The following is a 17491-nucleotide window of genomic DNA, read 5'->3' as shown; positions in this document are numbered from 1 at the left end:
TTTCTTCTTAGTCAATTTTTTCCACTTTCTTTCCATCCAGGAGAGTAAAAATGGGAGTTTTTGGCAGGGAATGGCTGTGAGGAGAGACATCTCTGTGCCTCTGCACCCTGTGACCCTGCCTGGGGATATGCCTTACTCACAGCTGGTGCTGGTGGCTTCCTGAACCTGTTGGGCAGTGCCATGTGTGATACAGAGGGGACAGGGGTGTCTGGGGATGGGGCTTATTTGGGGAAGGGGACAAACACCAGCCAGAGTTCCCCCTTCCCAGCCCTCAGGCACTGTCAGCAGCATGGTGTGGCCTCTGTCGCCTTGTCACCAGGAGAAGGCTGGGTAGCACAGAGGTGTCTGTGTCTGAGCAGTGTTAATTGTCAGCTTGACCCAGGCAATTGAATAAATGCTGATAAATGTCACTGAGGGTGACACCATCATCATCATCTGCCCTTTCCAGGCAGGGAGTGCGTGGCTCTTTGCATCCCTGGGGGCAGGAGGTCACATCAGCCTGGCTTGGGAAGGGGGGACAGTGGGGGGAGCACCCAGCCTTGAGAAGAGACCCTGAGCATTGTGCTGAGGTGAATCCTGGGTGATTCCCACCTTCAGGAGCAGCAATCAGGAATGGCCAACAGGACCTCCCTGGGCCTGCATGGGGTGCATGGAGTGCATTGGTGCAGCATGGCCGTGTTGGGGAGCCCTGCCAGTGGCTCAGTCCTCCCTCTGGCGTCACCAACATCTTGGCCACCATCCCTTGCCCCTGCCATGCCCATGCCCCATCCAGACAGCATCTCCTACCTGAGTAAGGATCAGGCAGGGCAGCAGGTCAGTGTCCCTGTCACAGGGGCTGGGGAGCTTGGCTTTGTTTTGCTCATTCTCATGGTGAAGCACAGACATGGTTCTGTTTAACCATCCTGCATGGTTTCTTCCATCATTTTATTCATGTGTCAGTGCTGGTCAGTGCCTTGGCATCCTGCAATGGGCATGTGTACAGTGAGCTTTCCTCTCCTGGGGTCCACAGGAGTGTCCTTTGTCTCAGGGCTGTGGTCATTGTCCTGAGGTGGGGACAGTCCTTGGGTGAGCTGGAGGGTCCCCACAGGGAGCAGGGACAGAGTGAGGAGGTGCAGGACTGGGCTGTGCCTTCTGGGACATGATTCCTGTGCTCCAGCATCGTCCAAGGGATGCTCAAATAGCAGAATGCCTTTGGTTGCCATCAGACTGGGCTGACCTCTGCTCTGGGGGTCAGGCTGGCCATGGCTCCCTGGGGGATGTGCCCCTGAGCACCCAACCCTGCCCTTGGGGTTGTAAGGTTCCTGATGCAGCCCAGCCCCCTCCACCCCACAAAGCCCTCAATTCCCTGGCAGCCCTTCCCCTCCCCCCCCATATTGCTCTTAGTTATATCAGTAGGACCCACAATTACTAATTTTTTTTGTCATTTCCATTCTGTTTCTTCATCAGAATGCAAAACATTAAATATCGCTCTGGTAATTATGGTTAATTTCATAACCTGCACCTTAATTGGATTGGTCTCTGATGGGGAATTCTCGTAGGAGGGAGAAGCAGAAATATTTTGACGTGATCTATTCTTTCAGCTCTTTGTTTGGATTTGATATGTCGAGTGTGAAATGGGAAACAACCAATTTAGACCTCAGAGGCAACCTGGGGGTGGTGAGCAAAGCCTGAGCATTCCAGAGGTACTTCTCACCCTCCAGGAGCCAAACCTCTCCCTCCCGTACCTGAACCCAGCCTTTCTCCACCCCCCTTTGGATTGGGAATAGTCACAGAGAGCCAGATCCATCTGGTCTACCCAGAATGTGAGCCTGAGGAGCCGGGGTGGCATCACAGTAGGCACTGGCCTGGTGCCTTGTTCTGCTGGCCAGCGCTTTGTGTGCTCTAGCACAGAGCAAGGCACGGCACTCCACAGGCCCCCGTGGGTCTGGGGACATTGGGGATGTGAGGGACACCCAGAGGGACACCTCTTTTCTGCTGGGAATCGGGCAGACAACATTCCATGGACATGCCCAGGGCAGCAGAGGGACCCCAGTCCCCTTCTGCCATGGTGGACTGGTCAGTCTCAGTGCTGCTGCCCAGGGCAGCCAGTCCTGGGGGACCCCCAGTGCTTGTCTGGGGCTGTGCCATGGGGTGCCCATCCCACAGAGCTGGCATCTCCCTGCCACTTTGGGCCTGAGCTACGGCTCGCTCCGGGAGCTGCAGAATTGTGCTGCCATTAGGTGCTGCCATTAAACTGATTTGTGCTCAGCCTGTTTATCCTCCTCAATGGGAACGGCACCGGAGCGGCAGCGAAATGGAAACCCTGGCCTCGCATTTCCCACTGCATTCCCGTGCACTGGATTTCCCCGTGATTACTTTTGTTCTCACGTACAGCCCAGAGCGCAGGCTCTGTGTCATTATGCACAGTGCTGGGAGAGGAGAGAGGGCAGAAAGCATTGCTGCAGCTCAGGCACAACACAGCAAACCCACCCCACAGCTGCCTTCTTTGGAGGGCAGAGGGGAGCTGCTACATCCCCGTGGTGGGTCCCTCTTTTTTCCTACGCCCACGGGCTCAGCGTGTGCTGGGAGGGCTGAGGAATGGCATGGCTGATCCTGCCGCTGTGCTGACATTGCCACCCCTCATCATGGGCATTAGAACAACTGTGCCTTGCACAGCCCCATACCTGCCAAGGGTTTCTATCAGCCCAAACCCTGTCCAGGCCACATCCCTCAGCACCTTCCTCCCTGCAGGATTTGGGCTGGGATGGGCTGGTGGCCCCTCGCCCGCCCTGCCCGGCTGTGTGGGTTCAGCTGGAGGCAGGACGGGCAGGCTCAGCCGTGGCTCGGCACAGTTTGTTTTTATCTAATCCATTTTATTGTTGAATGAAACAATAACAGCAAATACGGGCCCTGAAGACAAGCCATAAATAATGCAAAAATCAAACAAGTGAGAGAGGGGGAAAGAAAAAGGAATTATACATGTAAAACCAGCCCAGAGAAAACCAGGCTGGGAAGAGGAATCTTCCCTCTGCACTTGCTATTGCTCATGCTTTCTTTGCCTCCCTTTTTTCTCCATTTCTCTCTCTGGAATTTCCTGCGGCACCAAATTTGTGATTATGTGAACAAAACTTAATAATAAATGGGAGGGGGGGAGAGAGAGAGAGATGTGGCTTGCGGGAAGGAGTGGGGAAATGAGGTGGATGGAGTCAACTGGGGCTTCCATCGCTCACAGTGCCTTGAAGCACGGCTGTGCTCCTGGCCCCCTGCTCTGCCCCCTGTCCCTGGGGGTGTGCAGCAAGGACAGCTCTGCTGGTGCCCCCATGGGAGCCCTGGCAGCACAGCACACACAGTCCCTTGACCCTTGCCTCACTGGTGGGTGATTCCAGAGCCAGCTCTGCCGGGCTGGGCTGCACTTGGCTTCTCCCAAAGGCTTCCCAGGCCACTTATTTTAGGCAGCAGTATAAAAATACCAGGGCTGGTCCTAAAGGGGGGTAAATCAGCAGGTTTCCCTGAGGTCAGCAAAGCTGACTACTTTATGTCCTACGTCCTTTGAAGTTCTTTTGCCACCGTCCCAAAGGTTTCCAGAGGAAAGGAGCAGCCCTTGTACTTTTTTTGGTATCCTGTGCTGGTTGTAGGGAGATTCAAGGGATGTGCCCAGGGAACCAAAGTGATGCTGTAAGTACAGTCTTAGCTTAAGTTAAATGTAAGGAATATGACTGGTCCCTGGACCTGCTGTTCTCCAGCCTTTGGGACTTTGATCTGGGGTTTCAACCTTTGAGCAGTGGCAGGGATCCAGTAGGGACCCAGTGGTTTGGAGTGGTGGCATTTAGAGGGGGTCACATCCCAAAGCCTCAGCGCTGTTCTCTGTGGCCCTTGGGACCAGGGTGTTGGGCTGGTTTGGCATTTGCTGTCCTGAGGCAGCCCTGGGTAAATGAGGGCAGAAGGCACTGGTGGGGCTCCCCCAGCTCTGCCTGCTAGCCCTGGGTTGGTGCTGCTGGAGCTGCTGGTGCCCCAGCCCTTCTGTGGGCACTGAGCAGAGCTCTAGGGAGCTGTAGAGCCTTGGGCTGCCTTTTGGTGGCTGGAGAGGATTGGGTGTTCCCAGGCAGGGAGCAATAGGAGGGAGCAGCTCGTCTTTCCTGGTGCCCCCAGGTGTGGTTTGTGGGTGGCCAGGAGCTGTGTCTCAGCCTGGCAGAGCTGTGTCCTCCTCACTGCTGGGGCCCTGCCCATGGCCCAGGCTGGAGCCTGGGTCTGGGGGAGCAGGGAGCCCCTGTCCCCAGCCCAGCCCAGCCCTCAAGGCAAGCCCACACAGCGATGCCATCTGCTCCTGGCAGGGCTGAGAGACGCTCTGGCTGTGGGGTGACTTTGTTCCAACTGCTTTTCTGCCATGTCAGGTGCTGTCCTGCCCTGCACGTGGGTCCAGCTCAGGCTCTGTGCAGCTGGGCTCTGCCTGATTCAGCAGCTCTGGGGCCATGTGCTGGGAGGGAGGGCTGCCTGCAGGGCTGTGCCCATCCTCCAGCCCCAGCCCCAGCCCTGCCACCCTGTGCAGGGCGGCTCAGGGCAGCTCAAGGAAGCACAAGGCATTAGGGCCATGGGCACGTCGCAGGGGATGCCTTTGCAATGTCATTGTGACCCTGGCGCTCTCCCAGCAGGAACACTCCTTGGACTTTCTTTCACCTCTTCAGGGCAAGTGTTTCCATTGCCCTGAGAAGAGCCTGGGGTTTTTCCATCCCCCTCTTCCAGCTACAGACAGGGAAAAAGAACCATCTAGGGAGACCCTCATGCTACACTGGAGCCTCCTGTACACAGTGCTCACTGATCAGAGTGCAAGGTGAGCTGCCTGCCTTCAGTGAGCACTTAAAACATCCTGGTGACCCAGCCCATATCCACAGAGGTAGCAATCCCAAGGAAATTTGCCAAAATAAAGGAAGAAGGAGAATCCCCATTCAAAATGGTGCATGTCCTTCCCAGTGCCCACCAGCCTCCAGCCATTCCGTCCTGACGCAGCCCTAGAAGTCTCCAGCCAACCCTTGGGAGCTATTCCCTTGGCAAACACAACTCCCCTACTCTCTGGCTCACATAAGTAATAAATATGAGCCTGCTCCAGGCTCACCTGACCTGGGAAGCACAGGACCACCAGTTCAGGCAGTGGCTGTGACAGCAGTGACCAGTCCATGTCCTGGCCACCTCTGCCCATAAGCAGGGGAGCATGGCTGGCCCTAAGCCCCAGCCCCACTCTGCACTGCACCCTCACCCCCCCCTTGTTTATCTTGTGCTGGCTCAGGGCTTTACACCCCTGACATCCACAGCTGCCTTTGCAATTACTTATTGATCCCTTGTCAGGATGTTTTCTCTGCTGATGGGGCGCCGAGGCATGTGCAGCCAGAGAGAGAAAAGATGCTCAAAATGAAGGAGCACAGGTAGGAGGAGGGTGAGTAGCTCTTGCACAGATGTGATCACAGCAAGAAACAGCCTCAGCAAAAACTGCTCTGAGCTTCAGCATCCTGCAGAGACAGCCAGGATCTCCTTCCCGTTGTCCTGCTCCAGTAACCCGCCTGAAAATGAAAGCCACTCTCCAGGTTGGCTCTGGGCCACTGCTGGCTGTCCCTCTACTGTAAATAGCTGTCCCTGCGTGGGGTCAGGTAGATCCACAGCCCAGGTTTAATCCAGTAGGCAGCTGGGCCAAAGCCTCCCCTCACCAGCATTCCAGCCCCTCAGCCCATATTAGAGCTCTTCTCCTCCCCTGGGCATCTCCGTTTTTTCTGCTCTTTTTGATCTCTGGCTTGGTGCTTTCCTGACTGACTGCAGTTGCTGGGGACACCACATTTTGGGTGGCAGAACCTGTTTCCATGAGGAAATGCCTCTGCAGGGGGCTCCCATGGGCCAGCCATGGCTGAAATCTGGTGCCAGCCGGGCGGTGTCAGTGCCGGAAGGGGATTTGCATCTTCAATTCTTCTTCGTGTTCTTTTACAGCTCCAGAGCAGCTGCCAGAGCAGATCAGGTTGCCTCACACCTATTCCAGGCTCCCACCTCGGAGCTGCTGAAAGCAGATACTCCAGGAGGCTGAGCAAGAGCTCCCAGCTGGAGAGCTGTGCCTTCCTGTGGGAAGGGGAGCAGTGACCCTGGCAGCTGCTGGTGGTGGGCTGGGGGTGGGCTCTCCTCTGGCTGACCTGCCTTGGCTCACTTGTTTAACTGGCACAACCTGCTCGTGTGTTCCCACCACTCTGAGGGGTCCTTCTCATCCTCTGCCTGTTTCTCCCCCATTCTTTCACCCTCCTGTGCTGCTCCTGGATGATTCTGGGGCCAGGCCAGGACACAGTGCAGCCCTCTAACCCTTTGTTAGCAGCCAATCCATCAATGAAGGTCCAGAGGAGTGTGGTGGCAGGTCTCCATCACCCAGGCAACTGCTGTGCCACCCTGGTTGTGCCCACCAGCCAGCCCTGACAGCACTCAGAAATTTCTCCTCCATGTGAGGCATGGTGATTCCAGAAGGGAAACCACTTCCTTTGCCTGATGCTCCCACCCACTGCTTTGCCATCCTTGAGCAGGGGGGAGAAGGGCAGTTACTGCCAATGCCTGCAGTCTGGGACTGGGTGGGAAAAGAGGAGGAGGAGGAGGAGGGAGCAGATAGGGTGGAGAGGAGGAAGAGACAAAGCAAAAGGGCCCACAAATGCACGCTGGACACAGGGGAAATTATGTGAGGAGGAAATGGGCACAAACGTGTTTGGCAAATTAAAGCTGCTCCCTTTGTTTTGCTGCTTTGCAGATAGCTACAGAAACAGTGCAGAGCCTGGGGTCTGGGTAACAGAGTCCTCAAGCAGCAGGAAAGATTGTTAAATATTTATTTGTAAACATGGAGTCTTTGTCTCTAAAATGTAGTGAAGTTCAATAAAATTTGATTTAGCTGGAGCAGCTTAGAGGAGATAGGAGCATGGACTCAGGGAGCTGTGTCTTGTTGGCTTTGTAGGAAGCCATCATAGCAAAGATGGGGTGAGCCCATGGCTGAACTCGTCCCCCCACTGCAGCCTGGTGAGGATGCCCAGCACTGTCCAACTCACTCCTGTGCACAGCTGGGAGCAGCAGGTTGGCTTCTGCAGGGACATGGGGGGACACTGTGCCCCCAGAGCACCATGGGCCCCCCTCCCTGCTGGGGTATGGCTCACTTTGTCCTAAATTGCCTGTTGTGGCTCGATGCTCTCAGAAGCATCTGGTTCAAGGGTGAACATCTCCCAGCCCGTAATTTATGGCTGCCAGGTGGGCTTAGAGCTGACTCAGGGATTTTTGCCTCCTGCTCTCTCCCTGTCAGCACAGCAGATCGCTCCCTGCTCGGCGGGGTTGGGAGCGGGGGACAGCCTAGGGACAGTGGTGGGCATGGCCAGGCAGCTGCCCACCCCTTGGGGCATCCTCAGGAGCACACTCAGGGGCAGAGCCTGGGCTCCCTTTAAGGTCATTGCCCAAGTTTGTCTTTCTGGGCTGTTCCTCCCACCCAGGGCAGCTTGTGCCTGTCACACTGGAGCAAACCCCACACACATCAGCGCTTCAGTCTGGCCCCAGGCTGCATTTCCAGGCACAGGCCCAGAATGGCATCTCTCCTCCCAGCACTGAGCCCAGGGCAGGCCCTGCTGTATTTAGCACCAAGGCAGTGCTCTGGTGTGTCCATCTGCGTCTCTTGGGCCGAGACTGGGACCTTCCCGTGGGAAGGGACTGTACTGAGAGCCCTCAGCCCTGGGCAGCAGGTGGTGAGGACCAGGGTCAGTGGCTGCCGTGGCTCTGAGCATGACTTTTGCTTTGGCTTGCACTGGGTTTGCTGTCACCTAAAGGCAGCGAGTCTGGCAGCTGCTGCTTTTTTTGTGGATTCTTTTTTTGTGGCTGAGGAAGGAGAACCACGCTCATGCCAAGGGCTGGGCTGTGCATCACGGCCATGGCCCGAGCCTCTGCTCCTGCCTGGCAGCTCCTGCCGGGCCATGGCTGGCACCCTGGCGGGGAGCGTGGGCATGTTTCAGGGTCTTCCTCAGAGTAAATCTGGGAGGGCTTTGTGGAAATCCCTTCCTGCAGGTAGCAGTTGTGCAGGGGCTGTAAAGCCATGCATGCATTGTTGGCCCACAGCTCACACAAAAATCACAGTTTGAGTCATTTTTAGAAGGGCATCTCTTAATATCCACATCACCTTGAGGCACAACTATTTCTCTCCGAATCAGGCAGAGGTAAATGGGAGCCAGAAGTGATTTAAAGCTCATCTTAGCTCAGAATTTTCCAGCTTATTTATTGTCTTTCTCCCAAAGCTCTTCTGTGACTCTGGCTATTAAGATTACGGATGTTTTTGTCAGGGATTGTATTTATCACGGATTTAAATTTAGCTGAGAACTAATAACATGTGAGGTGTGTCTAGACTTTAATTCTGGGCTGTGCTCATTGGTAACGCCACACAGATTCTGCTCCATTCATCTCTGGCCTCTTTGCTGATTTTTTACTCATTGATACAGCGCAGCTCTGGCTCTGCCAAGGCTGTGCTGGGGACGACAGCACTGGACAATGTGCTTTGGAGGTGCAATCCCCTTCCTGCTGCTGGAGAGGCAGGATTGAGCCTGGGGGAAGTTGGTCTGCAGGATTCAGCTCCTATGCCCAGCAGGGACCAGAACAGAGCAGCACATGCCGGCAGAGTGGAGCTTTTGGCCCGGCACACAAACAAGGCTGGTGCCTGGCACTCTTAATGAGCTGAGTGTTTTCAGTCCTGCTATAATTAAGCCCCTCAGACTGTATTTTGTTTTGCATGCCGTGTTTTGCAGTCTTTGATGGCTTTCTCAGCACGGCTTTGAGGCGCAGGAATTGGTTTCTGAGAAAAAAGGCTGCAGGCGAGCCAGCGCTCAGTAACGAGCATGTGGTTGGAGGGCAGTGCCCAAGAGGCTCCTGACCATGGGCACCCACTGGCAGCCAAGCCCCAGCCAGGGCTGCAGCAGGAGCCTGGGGAGCAAATCCATATGCAGCCTGGGCCATGCCAACCAGGGGGCCACCTTGGCTCCAGGGCACCAGCCCCAGTCCCAACCCCATCCCAGCAGCATGGCAGTGGTAGCAGCACCCCCCTTGTATCTGTACTGCTGCCCAGCACCAGGGAGGTGATGACATGGGAGATGATGGATAGTAAATACCCAGCAAATGGCTCTCTGCACCCTGGCTGGGGTCCAGGCACTCCCACTGGAAATGTTTCCACTGGACCAGGATGTGCTGGCCCAGGGCCAGCAGGAGAGAGCTCAGCATCACGGCCAGGGGAGCTCAGCAGGAGCAGCTCCCATCCCTGCACCCCTTCACTGTGGGGTGATGTGCTCAGTGTGATCCTCACTGAGCAGCCCCACTGCAGAGGGAGCATGGTAAGGGGGAAGGGGGTGGGCGGGTGGAAGAGAACATTGAAATGGGAGGAAACCACAGAGGTTCCTCTGGGGACACTCCAGGCCCTCACGGCCCATCACTGGCTGTGCCAAGGCTGGTGGTTTCCAAGATGGTGCTGGTGGACATTTTTATGGCCAGTCCATCATCTCCCATCCTTGTATCTTACAAAGAAATTTTGAATAATTTTTTGGGAACAAAAGCGATCCTTAGGTCATATATCTGTATGAAATGATGAATATGAGCAGATGCAATGGCAGGAATGTGCAGAACGTGTACCAGCCCCATAAATAGTGCTAGAGCAGGCAAAATAATGGCCAGGATATACAGTGATGGATACAAACAGAGCCAAGGGAAGTAATGGATTGGGTGTGTTTGGTGATAGCCATAAATAGCATTAGTGGGAGTAGTGCAGAGAGTAACATAACAATAGATATAAACAAGGGCTGGAGTAGCCAGAGATCTAATATGCAATATTGATATGATTTGATTCCTCTTAACAGCCTGAACAGGGAAATAAATGCAACAAAGGCAGCGTGACAAGGAGCATCCGCTTCTGCCGGGCCAGGATGGCTCTGGGCTGGGGCACCACCCAGACCATAAGCCCCCAGGGAGGTCTCCCAGCCCTCCCCAGGAACATCAGCAGGAGTCTGGGTCTTTCCCAGCTGACACCAGGCAGCTCCTCGATATCCAGAGCCCCCCTGGACCTGACTTGAGGCTACAGCTTGCTCTTGTAGGCAGTCTCTGCCCAGTTGCTGTTTCTGGGTGGGGGAAATTGTTTGGGTCTGCCCTTGCAGGCTGGCATGGTGGGAGGCAAGGAACTGGCCCTGGGGACACACTGGGAGCAGCTGGGGCATGGAGGAGCACAGAAGGAGGGAGCTTGTTCCCACTGAGCTGCCAGTGTTGCTCGCCCCAAGCGGGGCTCCCCCCGATGCTCCATCCTCTGCTCAGCTCCTCTGTTTGCAAAGCAGCCTTTATATTCAGGCTCCATCTACAGGGAACAGAATAATTTCAAGAGCTTAAAATAGGATGTAGATAGATGTGTTTCGTATTAAATTATTTTTTTAAGAAGCAGAGGAAGCTGTATGACACAGATTCCTCAAGGCCTTCCACTCAAAAGTCTGTGCACGTTCAACCATCAAGTGGAAAGTCAGGGAGGGGGGAGGAGAGAGGGTCTTGAAGCCGAAGGGCTGCATTTCAGCTGGAAAATGAGACCCTCTGCTGTGCATCGGGGGTGCCTTTTGCCTTCCTGTCACCTCTGCCAGGACACCAGACCTTTTGCCTTGGCCGTGCCTGTTGTTTGCTCACGTGCCCCTTGCTCTTTCTCCCGCTGTTACCTGCAGGTGAGAGATAGGATGGTAGCTGGGGAGGCGAGTATGCGCAGCCCAATCCTGGCCTGCTGGCAGCCGATTCTCCTCCTGATGCTGGGATCCATCCTGTCCGGCTCCGCCACGGGCTGCCCGCCGCGCTGCGAGTGCTCTGCCCAGGAGCGCGCCGTCCTGTGCCACCGCAAGCGATTCATGGTCGTGCCAGAGGGGATCCCCACCGAGACCAGGCTGCTGGACTTGGGCAAGAACCGCATCAAGACGCTCAACCAGGATGAATTTGCCAACTACCCTCACTTGGAGGAGCTGGAGCTAAACGAGAACATTATCAGTGCCGTTGAACCTGGGGCTTTCAACAACCTCTTCAACCTCAGGACGCTGGGGCTCAGGAGTAACAGACTCAAGCTGATCCCTTTGGGGGTGTTTACTGGACTCAGCAACCTTACCAAGCTAGACATTAGTGAGAATAAAATTGTGATCCTCCTAGATTACATGTTCCAGGACTTGTACAACCTGAAGTCTTTGGAGGTGGGTGACAACGACCTTGTCTACATCTCCCACCGGGCCTTCAGTGGCCTCAACAGCCTGGAGCAGCTGACCCTGGAGAAATGCAACCTGACTTCCATCCCCACGGAGGCCCTGTCTCACCTTCACGGCTTGATCGTGCTGCGGCTGCGCCATCTGAACATCAACACCATCCGGGATTACTCATTCAAGAGGCTGTACCGGCTCAAGGTCCTCGAGATCTCACACTGGCCCTACCTGGATACTATGACATCCAACTGCCTCTATGGGTTGAACCTGACCTCCTTGTCCATCACCCACTGCAACCTGACGTCCATCCCGTACGTGTCGGTGAGGCACTTGGTTTACCTCCGGTTCCTGAACCTGTCCTACAACCCCATCGTCACCATCGAGGGCTCAATGCTCCATGACCTGCTCAGGCTCCAGGAGATCCAGCTGGTGGGAGGGCAGCTCACCACGGTCGAGCCCTTCGCCTTTCGCGGCCTCAATTACCTGCGCATCCTGAACGTGTCAGGGAACCTGCTGACCACCCTGGAGGAGTCAGCTTTCCACTCGGTGGGCAACCTGGAGACGCTCATCCTCGACAACAACCCCTTAGCCTGCGACTGTCGGCTGCTCTGGGTTTTCCGGCGGCGATGGAGGTTGAACTTCAACAAGCAGCAGCCCACCTGCTCCACCCCTGAGTTCGTCCAGGGCAAGGAGTTCAAGGACTTCCCTGACGTCCTCCTGCCCAACTACTTCACCTGCCGCCGAGCACGGATACGGGACCGCAAACCTCAGCAGATCTTCGTGGACGAAGGCCACACGGTGCATTTTGTCTGCCGGGCAGATGGGGACCCGCCGCCCACCATCATGTGGCTGTCTCCCCGCAAGCACCTCATCTCTACCAAAACCAATGGGCGGCTCACTGTCTTCCCTGACGGCACGCTGGAGGTGCGCTACGCCCAGATCCAGGACAATGGCACCTACCTATGCATCGCCAGCAACGCGGGTGGCAACGACACCATGCTGGCCCACCTGCACGTGCGCAGCTACTCGCCAGACTGGCCCCACCAGCCCAACAAGACCTTCGCGTTCATCTCCAACCAGCCCAACGAGAGCGATGCCAACAGCACGCGCGCCACCGTGCCTTTCCCCTTTGACATCAAGACTCTCATCATCGCCACCACCATGGGCTTCATCTCCTTCCTGGGCGTCGTGCTCTTCTGTCTGGTGCTCCTCTTCCTCTGGAGCCGTGGGAAAGGCAACACCAAGCACAATATTGAAATCGAGTACGTGCCACGGAAGTCCGACGCGGGCATCAGCTCTGCCGACGCGCCGCGCAAGTTTAATATGAAAATGATTTAACCAGGCGACAATTTGCAAATAATAATGGTGTTGTTTTGTTTTGTTTTTTTTAAAAAAAAGAACAAATGAACAAATAAAAAATAATTAACAAACATTGCTACAAACATACCGACCTCTCTCCTTCCACCGTGCCCTCTGCCCCTGTCCAAACCCACTGCGCCCGCACTGTCACCACCTCCTCCTCCTCTTCTTTATACCAGGAAAACATTCAGCCGATGTCTTCAGGACTCCTGTGTTTGTAAGGACTTTGTCTGATGGACTCTGGTGTCAGATATAACTCTGAGAGGGGAAAAAACAATGGGGGGGGTGGGAAAAAGAAAGAAAAAAGAAATAAAATCAATAAAAAAGTTACAAACTTTCTTCTGTAACTTTGATTTCAATAATTCTGGATTTTTATGAAAACTTGAAATAATAAAAAAACCCTATTTCCTATAGATAGTCGGAATGAAAAATTTTGACTTCTTGATCTGTCCAGTTCTGTACCTGGCAAGCGCTTGCTCTCTTGCCTCAGAGGCACTTCCCAGATGCCTTGCCAAGAGCAGCCCCAGGTCAGGGCGAGTCTCCTGCTGACACCAAAGGCACCTCCCGCAGTGCCCTGTGGCACCAAGGCAGATCTGACTATTTTTCCTGGTTTTATAGTCAGTTCCCCTGGCCATCCCAAAGCCTGTGGAGCAGGGCTGTGACCCTGATGTCTATAAGCAGTATGGAGCAGGGCCGTGCTTTCCTGCCCTCTGTGTGGGAGGAGGATGCAGAGCCCCATTGCAGGGCTGGTCCTGCCTGTGGCCTCCAGGTGAAGAGCCAGGGGGGAGAGGCTTTGCGTGGGCAGGGCTGGGGATCCTACTGCTTCTTGCTTGGGGAGAGGATCTGCCAGCCTTTGCAGCAGTACCAGGGTGTCTCCTCTCCTAGAGGGAACAAGCTGGCTCCTGTGCTCTGCACAGCTGTGCCCATGGGATGTGACACATCCATTGGCAGCACCACTGGGTGCCTCCAGCAACTGGTGCCTAGATCAGCTCCAGCACTGCTCACCACCCACCTAGAATTCAGGACTTGATCACTGGCAGCCAGACTCTCAAGCACCCTCAGGCACATCCAAGGGAATTCAGCTTCCAGGCTCCCAGGAGACCTTGTCTGAAATGGAATTCCATAGGTCTATAGATACAGGCATAGGCTGAGGCAGAGAACAGGCACAGGCTGCCTTGCCTAGCAACACTGAGCCCATTACCATGGGGTCTGGTCACAGCAACATCCTGTCTTTGCTCTGCTCTGGGACTTGGATCAGGTCTGCAAGGGCTGTGTTGCCTCACAGAACCATGGCATGGGTTGGGTTGGGTTGGGTTGAAAGAGACCTTAAGGAGCATCTCATCTCCACAAGAAAAGGGGAGAGAAACAGGGGTTAAATTGGCCGCTGGGCTTCCAGGGCTGGAAGCACAAAACATCCCTGTAAATGGTGTCAATGTGGGCACTGCAGGTTTTATAATCCCTACTGAATCAGCAGGTGCTTCCCAAACTTCCCAGCTGCCACCAAGAGGGTGGCACCACACTGACCCCCCTGGCCCATCCAGCCTCAGTGACACTTCTTAGGCAGAGCCCAGATTTTCATTCTTGATTTATAAGGCACCTAAGGAGTCTCCAGGGATCAAAGTCACTACAAGATGGTAAATTGTAAGTGCCAGGAACCTGAGGCCCAAGAGGGGAAAGAATGGATTTGCTTTTCTTTCAGCACTGTGCCATCCTTGAACCAACCTAAAGCATCTGTGCTGTGGGGAGGGGGAGTTTTGCTGATTTCAGCTTTCTGTTCATCTTCAAACAAAACATTTAATGTTTCTTTCTCCACAGCAAGTTTCAGAAGCTTTGATTTGTTCTTCCCTCATCTCTTACACATCCTTCCTTTGTAACTTTGAAACCAATACATTTTTTAAAAGCCTTTGGCTTTGTTTTGCTTTTTAAAAGAGCCAAAGCAAAATGCTCTTTATGAGCTTCCCCTCCCTCCAGTGTTTTACCAATATTTCCAGTGAGCTAAACACAAAACTGCCAACAGCAACACACAAACCTAGGGGTGAAGCTGAAGGCAGGCTCCAGAGACTGCCGATCCTGTTGCAGGGGCTCAGAGCAGCACTGCCCTGGGACAGGAAGGGATGCACAAGGACCTCAGCCCTTGGAGGATGATGCCAAGCCAAGTGGAGACAAGAAAGAAAGTACTTGAGGCACAGAAAGCTCAGTCTGAGCCTGGTTGTCAGGAGTGACAAACTCAACCGGTGGCTCAGCAGAGAGGTGGAAGGGGGGCTCCATGACCCTGGACAGCTACAGGCACTGGCCATCCAAAAGAGCTGCTTAAGTGGCTCCAGTTATCACTTTTATTTCTGTAATGAAAAGAGTTAATTCAACACACATCGATTTAAAAAAATACTAATAACCAAATCCAATGAGGAATTTGCAACACATTACAGAGCCCCAGCAATCAAAGGGGGGGGGAACCAAGTCTTTCACTGTCAAAAAAAGGTTTAAAAAAAAAAAAGAAGAGAACAAATTATTTCTATTCCATAGAACGTCTCAGGAACTTTCCCAGCCCAGCCCTGTCACAGAGCCCCACACCTGTCCCCAGCCCCACCACCTCTGCTGTACCCTCCTGGGGGAGGCCACACTGCTGCCCTAAATCCCAAGGTGCAGCTCAAATCCCTCATTAGTGAGTATGCCTGATGCTCTGTGGCACTGCCACACACTTTGTTACCCACACTGATTTTTTAATCTTCGATGTTTTGTGAACTAGATAATTTTTTTTCCAGTCACCATGTGATGGAAGCAGATGGATGGAGCCGAAGAAAAGCATCTCAGAGTGGCCAGCAACTAAGCTCAGCCATTTTCATAGCTGGTAAAAACGAGGAAAAAAACCAAACCCAAAGAATAGACTCTCTTTCTCCCCTTTGCTGAAATTAACAGTCTGTTTCTATTGCAGTTTAATCAGGGGTGAGAAAGCAGAGGCTGGATTCCAGCACTGCTCTTCAGGGAACCGTGGCCCATGTCTCAGAGCCAGACAGCAGTTTCCACTTGCTTCTTCTGAATCACAATAAATACAAAGCACTTTATAAAACAGTTTATAAGAGGGAGCAAAAAAACCCCAGGGAGTTGTGCTTAGGGCATGGAGGGCAAACGTGCCTTACCTTCTCTGCTTCCTAGACTGGGAGTCCATCCCATGGGGGTCTTCATGACAGGCAGCATATGTGGGGACACAGCAGGGAGGAGGATGACACAGCACTTCCAGCCTGGGAACATCACCCACCCCAGCCCATCCCTCCCCACTAGCTCCATGTGCTCCCCCACTGCAGGGCCCGTGGCTGGCAGGTGCCTGGCAGGCAGGTGACAGCTCTCCCTCTGCCTCCGAGGCAGGAGCAGGGTTATGAGCACCCTGCAGGACACATTTACACCCACCCACTCCCTGACCTCCCCAGCAATCCCTGTCCTCACTCAGCTCCCCTCCACGGATCACCAGAGGTACAAGGAGCATGTACAGGGGTAAGGGAACCAGAGAAGAGGGGTCAGGCTGGCCCTTCACCTTCCTGTGCCCACAGCCCCCCAGCTCAGCCCACAGCCCCCCAGCTCTGCCCGCAGCCCCCCAGCCCTGCCTGCAAACCCCCAGCTCTGCCCACAGCTCCTCTGCTCTGCCCACAGCCCCCCAGCTCTGCCTGCAGCCCCCCAGCTCTGCCCACAGCCCCCTGGCTCTGCTCACAGCCCCCTGGCTCTCTGCCTGGGCTTGCTGCCTTCCCCTACTTCTCTCAGACCTTATCACACTTAATTTTACTCCTTCTCTCCCTAACTGCCCTCTCTCTCTTATCTCAGCTTCAGAGCCAATATTTTACTCTCTCCCTTTTTCTTCCTTATCGCTCTTTTTTTTTTTTTTTAAATACTTTCTGCCTTCTGTGCTGCTCCCTCGCTCTCCTGCCATTTCTCTCTGTCAAGAGCTCTCCTGTCTGCACCACGGCTGTGCTTCCTGCAGTCCCCTCTGCTCACAGGTTTCTCCCCCACTTTTCTGCCTCCCTCCTCCCCTGGCAGGGTCTCATCCTGCTTCCACCAAAGCGAGCAGCACACAGAGAGCTGGAGGGAAAAAAGATCTTTGGGCTTTGATTCCCTTTTCTCCTTTTCCCTCTGTCTCCTCCCTTGTGCCTCTTTTTCCACCTCCACATGGGCTCTCCAGCCCTGCCCAACCAGTTGGCCATGAGACAGGGCAGGGACACTGCAGTGCAATCCCTGCTTCCAGGCTTTTGCAGGACACAGCAGAGGAGAAGGGATCTGAGGTGCAGGGGCTCAAAGCTCCAGAGGAGATGGCTGGGGGAGCAACCCTGTTTCCCTGGCCCTGCCAAGGTACACACAGCTCCTCTAAGAAAAGCTTATTGCTTTCCCCTCTTTTTCCTGGATCTGTATCTGCATGCTTATGATAGATTTACTGTGATTCTATCAGTTTATGATTAAAACCCATAAATTTTACTAGGCCTTTTTCTTATTTTGCATAATCCTCAGGATTCAAGGCAATGAAATTTTAACTGGAAAGCTGTTGGGCTGTGCTGTTAGTCCCAGGGTAATGGGGAACAGTTCATTTCTCAATCCACCCCCATTATTGGTGGTACTGAAGAAATACTGTCCTGTGAAAGAGATTTTTCCTCAGTTCCCTTTAAAACAATGTCCTTACCTGAGAAAAGGATTAGAGGAACAACACAAACTGTGACTAAAACACATCTTGCCCTGCCACTGTGGTTTGTTCCCATCCTGAGGCTTCCAAGCAGCTTCCCTGCAGATTTGGGGGGGTGCTGAGGATCTCAGGGTGACCAGCCTGCAGTAAACAGGGTGGGAGGTCCCTGTCAGCTGCTCCATGTCTACCACCAGGCAGTGGGTAGCTCCAGCCCCTCTGGAGATTTCATCATGTGCCTGTTACGATCCAGGTAATA

The 17491-nt window shown here is 54.1% G+C and overlaps 1 protein-coding gene across 3 annotated transcripts in view; it reads left to right on the top strand.

The window, feature by feature from the left end:
• The window catches only part of LINGO1 (leucine rich repeat and Ig domain containing 1), a 58188-nt gene extending 45568 nt beyond the window's left edge, over positions 1–12620 (top strand). For all 3 annotated transcript variants that reach the window (XM_018923273.3, XM_050978572.1, XM_009098228.4), the window contains exon 2: positions 10701–12620. In XM_018923273.3, the coding sequence (XP_018778818.1) occupies positions 10713–12554 (1842 nt within the window). In that variant the 5' untranslated portion in view covers positions 10701–10712 and the 3' untranslated portion in view covers positions 12555–12620. The remainder of the gene's footprint in view (positions 1–10700) is intronic.
• Positions 12621–17491: the final 4871 nt, after the last annotated feature.

Source organism: Serinus canaria, chromosome 10, assembly GCF_022539315.1.
Source record: "Serinus canaria isolate serCan28SL12 chromosome 10, serCan2020, whole genome shotgun sequence".
NCBI classification, from domain to species: domain Eukaryota; kingdom Metazoa; phylum Chordata; class Aves; order Passeriformes; family Fringillidae; genus Serinus; species Serinus canaria.
The sequence above is the reverse complement of the archived record's forward strand: the minus strand, read 5'-3'. Positions and strand labels throughout refer to the sequence as shown.